General features: G+C 42.6%; 1 protein-coding gene across 1 annotated transcript; it reads right to left on the bottom strand.

Annotated features, from left to right (window-relative positions):
* Positions 1–1,209: 1,209 nt before the first annotated feature.
* On the bottom strand, positions 1,210–3,501 carry LOC133829195 (uncharacterized). Its single transcript, XM_062259063.1, has 2 exons — positions 2,470–3,501; positions 1,210–2,355 (listed from the first exon to the last, which is right to left on the bottom strand). Exons 1-2 carry the CDS (start codon positions 3,499–3,501, stop codon positions 1,210–1,212), a joined length of 2,178 nt encoding a protein of 725 aa, XP_062115047.1.
* Positions 3,502–6,241: the final 2,740 nt, after the last annotated feature.

The raw sequence follows: 6,241 nt of genomic DNA, 5'->3' as shown, positions 1-6,241 counted from the left end.
ACAGCAAATTTTGAGACAGACAAATATAAGAATAAATCTTCATCAGCAATAGGTGAACTCAATATAGGAGGAGAGCTCAAGTAAGTCTTCAATTCGTCCAATGCTTTTTGCTGTTCTGGTCCCCAGGAGGTGTTGGTGGACTTCTTTATGCACTGCAAGAAGGGCTGGCAGCGGTCTGACATTCGTGATATGAATCGACTTAATGCTACTATCTTGCCGGCTAGAGCTTGTATGTCTCTGATGGTTCGGGGTTCCTTAATTTCTGAGAGGGACGCAATCTGAGTTGGGTTCGCCTCGATGCCCCTCTGACTGACGATGTATCCCAAGAACTGTCCGGAGGATACCCCGAAGACACATTTTGTGGGGTTTAACTTCATTTTATAAGCATCAAGGACGTCGAAACATTCCGTCAAGTCGTCTATATGTGAAGAGCTTTGTTTGGACTTGACGACCATATCGTCAATATAAACCTCCATATTTCTCCCGAGCAATGAGGAAAATATCTTGTGCATCAACCTCTGATATGTCGCGCCTGCATTCTTTAGACCGAATGGCATAACTTTGTAGCAGTATAAACCATCTTCTGTTACGAATGCTGTATGAATCCTATCCTCCGATTTCATGGGGATCTGATTGTAGCCAGAGTAGGCGTCGAGGAAGCTCATTCTTTCATATCCTGCTGTGGCGTCTATCATCTGATCGATCTTTGGTAGAGGGTAGCTATCTTTGGGACAGGCTTTGTTTAGATTTGTGTAGTCTATACATACTCTCTTTTTCCCATTCTTCTTTGGGACCACGACGGGGTTGGCAAGCCAACTGGGGTATAAACATTCTTCGATTGCCCCCGTGCTCAGGAGCCGTTGGATTTCCTCTTGTATGACTCGATTGACCTCTGGAGCGAATCTCCTCTGCTTCTGCTTGACGGGTGGGAAGTAGGTGGAGATATTCAAGCTGTGGCTCATAACAGAAGGGTCTATTCCGGGTATGTCGTGTGGCGTCCAGGCAAAAGTTCTCATTCTGGTTTGGAGAAATCGTACGAGGGTCTGCCTCTCAATCTTGTGAGAGCTTGGCACTGACCAGGACTATTTTTGAAGGGTCGGCGTCATCTAGAACCACTTGTTCTAAGGTATCTAGCGTAACTTGGGGCTTTTCTTGGTCTTCTGCTAGATTGATTCCTTTTAGGCACGCGGGTAGGTACTGCTGTAATTGCTATTTGTCAGGAGTGTCCTCATGGGAGGCGGAGGCAGAGCTACTTATTTCTTTTAAGGTAAGGAAGCACTTTTTGGCCTGCTTCTGGCAGCCTTTGATATCGACGGTGTATCGGCCATTGAGCGATTGGCATCGCATCACCTGATGTAGAGTGGAGACTACCCCCCGCATTCGGTGGATCCAACCCCTCCCCATGATGGCGTTGTAGCTCGTGGCGGAGTCTATAATAAGGAAGTCTACTGGCAAGGTGCGTTCTGCAGCTACCACAGTTAACCGAACGACGCCCTTTGGATAGACTCTCTGGCTGTTGAAACCCAAAACGGGCATGGTGGAGGGTCGGATCTGATTCTCCTCTAGTCCCATTTTCTGGTAGGCTTCCCAGAAGAGGATGTCGACCCCACTGCCCCCATCGATCAGAACTTTCCCCAGCTGGCAGTGGTCAACTTGTAAGGAAATGACGAGTGGATCGTCATGAGGCAGGTGGACGCCCTTCAGGTCTTCGTTAGTGAAGGTAATAGCAGAGGCTGTGTAGCTTCTTTCTTCTGAAGTGACGAGATTGACCACGTGGCCTAATGATTTGTACCGCTTCACTCGTTCTTCCATCCTTTTATGGATTTTAACTGCATGGTCTTGATTATCGGTGGATTCTACGATTCCGTGGATCATAGGGACTTGTTTAAGGGGCTCCAGGGTGCTGTCAGAGGCTGTGTGTACGGGGTCTGACGCCTGCGGAGTGGGGGCAGAAGGTGTGTTCTGCCGCGAGGCGCCTGGTCTGTCTGTCTCCTTGATGTATTGGGTAAGCCGCCCACTCCTCATGAGGGCTTGGATCTGATTGTTCAGATTGTGGCATTCAGCGATCGTATGACCGTGATCTTTGTGGAAGAGACAGTATTTGCTTTTATCCCTTCTGTCAGATGGAGTGTTAATTTTGTAGGGCTCTCGCCAGATAGGCCTATCTTTATTCTCTTCATAAATGACTTCTTGCGGGACGGTGTATCCGAAGGATGGGTACCGCGATGGATGACGATCTTGTCTAGGCCTTTTTCCTTCCTTCGTATGATCCGTTTGGTTCCGCTTCCTCTTGTCATCCCTGACAGGTGGTGGAGGGTTATTCGCTGGGGGAGCAGAGATAAGTGCAGTCTTCTTCTGCGCGCGCTCTCGAAATTATAATACTCTGAAGACGCCCTCGGCTCGGGTCTGCACGTCTGCCATATCATATGGTGGTGTCATAGTGAGATTCTCATGCAAGAGTGACCCCACCTGCAAGCTCTTGACGAAGAGATTTGCTGCGGTGAGTGGGTCGACGTCGTGGATTTGATGCACGAGGTCAATGAAACGCTGTAAGTATGCCTTTGGATGTTCATTCTCCCCTTGTTCGATTCGATAGAGATCGGCCATTGTTCTGGGAGCCTCTCGGTTCGCGCTGTACTGCTGTAAGAAGGATCGCCGGAGATCACTAAAGCTGTTGAGTGATCCGGCTTTTAATTGTCGGAACCATAGTAGAGCCGGCCCGGAGAAAGTCGTGGAAAAGACTTTGCATTGTATGGCTTCGTTATTAGCTTCTAACGCCATCTTCTGTTGAAATTGAAATAGGTGGTTTAATGGGTCTCCCTTTCCGTTGAATGCAGGCAGGGAAGGGATGGCGAAGTCCCGAGGTTTTGGCTCATTCAGAATCCATTCCAAAAAAGGCGATTTTTCAGTGGTTCTTGATACAAGATCCAGGTGTTCGGTGGCATAGGCGGATCGTCCGTCTGTGAACTTCTGCATCATTTCCCTCATCATGTCTTGTTTCCAACTGTCCAAGAAACAGATCGAGGGAACACAACCTTCTAAGGGAGAATCGTGTGCAACATGAGGTATGGTGCGTTGAGGCCGGACGTCTGTTGTTGGCTGAGCGGGTCCAGTGGGTTCTGCTTCGGCCCGCCCATGCGCGCCAGAGGTTGGGGCTTGTCGCCCGTCGGTCCCAGAGGATGGGGGGATGGCTTGGGACTGCTCGTTACCTGGGTTCATGTTGTGAGGTGGGGAATTGACACGGTCGACTAGAACGTCAGATCTGTCGGAATCAAGATTCTCACGGGCTTGGGTGTTGCGAGTTGTGTCAGTGGACCTGCGGAGCTCAGCAATCTCTGCTTCGAGCCTGGCTTGGGCTTCGGTTAATGTCTTGATTGCCTCGTTGGACCGCTGCTGGCTTGCTTCCAGTAGACGACACATTCTCTCGATCTGGTCGCTCATGTCTGCCGGAGGGACGTTCTGTACAACCGGGCCCGAAACTCCGTTGCCTTTGGGTGGCATGACTTCTGAGTTTGCAGTGGATCTTGATTTCTTGGTTCGACGACGTGGCTAAGGCCGAAACGTTTATCGATTCCCACAGACGGCGCCAATTGTTGGGGCAACAATTTGTCTTTCTGTAAATGGAAGTAAAGATCCGACAATGTTTTGACGTCTTGCTTCTTTTCCGGTGATGAAACCTGTCTCGGACTCGTCGGGGTTTCCTGCAAGAAAGACACTCCGATGCCTAAGTCAGTTACCAATTCGATCCCTTTTTCCTTCTCAAAATCTCATATTTATAGGATATAGTATACCCAACAGTTAGTTGGTTCAGTTAGGTCCTGAAAAGGAGGAAGGAGAATAACTGAATTTCCCTCCAAAAATACCAACTTTTAAAATGTCTCGCTCAAAGGTCAGAGGCGTGGACAGCCTTTGACCTACAGCTTCTGCCTTCGGAATATCCCTTCGTCTAAACGCTCCTCTTTGAATATCTGATAAATGAGGCAAGTATTTCCGGGCCGAACATTTTGGGCCCAACAATTACTATTTTAGCTAATATCTAGTTGTGATTTCGAGGGATTGGATTGAATTTCTGGGATTTTTTTTTTTTCCTTCTTGTTTGCGTTGTGAAACTGTTTATCTCGTTTGAGCCATGATTCTTTTCTCCTGCTCTGGTACCATGTAAATAATGATTTTTTTTCTTATATTTCATTACGAGAAAAAGTTACAATATATAGAGTATTATATGCTAAAAATAGAATCCTAATTGATTACAAATCAAATATAAATGATTTGTGTAAATCATTTATTGATTCATAGAAAATTACTAAATTGATTTACATAAATCCTTAATTGATGTATAAGATATTTCAACACACATCACAATATATGATGTGGTTTACAACTAACATTTCAATAGAACAGCAATATTCAATATTTATGATAACTAAACATAAACAATACAGCATCAAATTTAAATAATATAATCAAAGTTTCAAATTTCAACAATACAACTAATATTTAAATAATACAACGAAAATTTAAACTCAAAATTATAGTTCTTACCGGTCACAACAAAACAATACAACAAAAGTTTCAACAATTCCAATAAAATATCAAAAACAACTCAAACTTTTAGCAACTATTCAAGGTCCACAATTTCAAATGTACTTGTAGAATTATCTACAAAATGAAGAGAAAAAGTAAATTAAATTAGTCATATTTTAAAAAATAATAATAATAAGATAAAAATTTATAGTAAGAAATGAATTTTACCTGATCAAAAGATTCATATGAAATTAAACTCATATCTAATGACAAGAATGCAGCTCTGAACCAATTAATACTGGGAACATGTCAAAGCTTGTACTATAGAAAGACTCAAGGAACTCTTCAAGGAATCAAGAACCCTTTTTTTTTTTCTATCCTCATTATGTTCTTCAGAGTACGTGTCAAGCTCATTTTATATATCAAAAGCATCATCTTCATCACGTTCTTTTTCAAACTCAAATTCAACGTGTAAATAGAATCATCATCATCTAAATCCACCATTGAGACTTTTTTTTTTTTTAATTGATGACCCATTTTGATTATTACTAATGTTGATGCAAGATTTTTCAATGAAAAAAAAGAGCAATTAAGCAATTGGTTATGAACAACTCAAACAAAAAGAAATAAAATTTGGTTCAGCTGTAGATGAAGCCTAGTTCATGAGTCTCTGTTATTAACAATAATAGAATCAAGTGTTACAACTATGAGGAGTTATTCTAGATATCTTCTCACAAATATCTTCTCCATGTTATTAGGAGAAGCTATACTACTTAATTTCAAAATACAGTTATTCTAGATATTTAAATACATATGTTTGATTAGTTTCTATAAACATGGTACTAATTTAAATTTTTAAAAATGTTTGTTATAACCTTTTTTATTTTGCTGAAGTGAGCCTTGCGTAAAGCAAGGCCACACTAATTGATTGAACTTGAAACAGAGAAATGCAAACAAGGCACTTTCGTACAAGCAATCCGAAGGATAGAACACTAACATCTTCCTCTAACAAAGGAGGAAAACATTAAGACCCTAAACTGAAGAAAGTTAGAGAGTCCACCAAAAGACAATCAAACTGCAATCTAAAACAAAGCAAGGATGAAAACCAATAACACAGACAAACATGCAAAACATACGGAAATTAACAAGAAACAACAACTAAAACAACAACAACAACCAAAATACACTAGGAATCCTACAAACAAAATCGCACTTATGGTGGTTGCCATGCCTTGTAGTTATTTATGATTGACTCACTATAATTTTCCATTCCAATCTGACCTTCCAGCCGAAAGTGCAGGGCACACTTAGCAATATTGTGAGCTAAGTAAGTCACCTCCTTGTTGATCTTCGTGATCTCCAAATGCTCTGAACAATTGCATAGCAGCAAAAATTTCTTTCTGATGCCCTCAAGCAGGTCACATCCTGTGGGTTCTGTTTGGATAAAGCTCTAATTGAAAGAACATAATTGCTTTGGAATATTACTATCATGTGGGCATGCCAGAGCAGTGCCTTCAGCAAGAGTTGGGTCCAATAAGGGCACCTATGCACATATATCGATATAATGTCACTATTGGAATTTCTACACACTGCTGCTACGACCGATTTGGCATCTGAGATAGCTACATCAGTAGTGAAGCATAACCATCCTGGTGGGTGTGGCAATCAATTTGGTATATCCGACTCTAGTGTACCAACGCCTTGCCTCCACTTTCTC

The sequence above is a fragment of the Humulus lupulus genome, chromosome 1, assembly GCF_963169125.1.
Source record: "Humulus lupulus chromosome 1, drHumLupu1.1, whole genome shotgun sequence".
NCBI lineage: Eukaryota > Viridiplantae > Streptophyta > Magnoliopsida > Rosales > Cannabaceae > Humulus > Humulus lupulus.
This window is presented reverse-complemented; position numbering and strand designations above follow the sequence as displayed.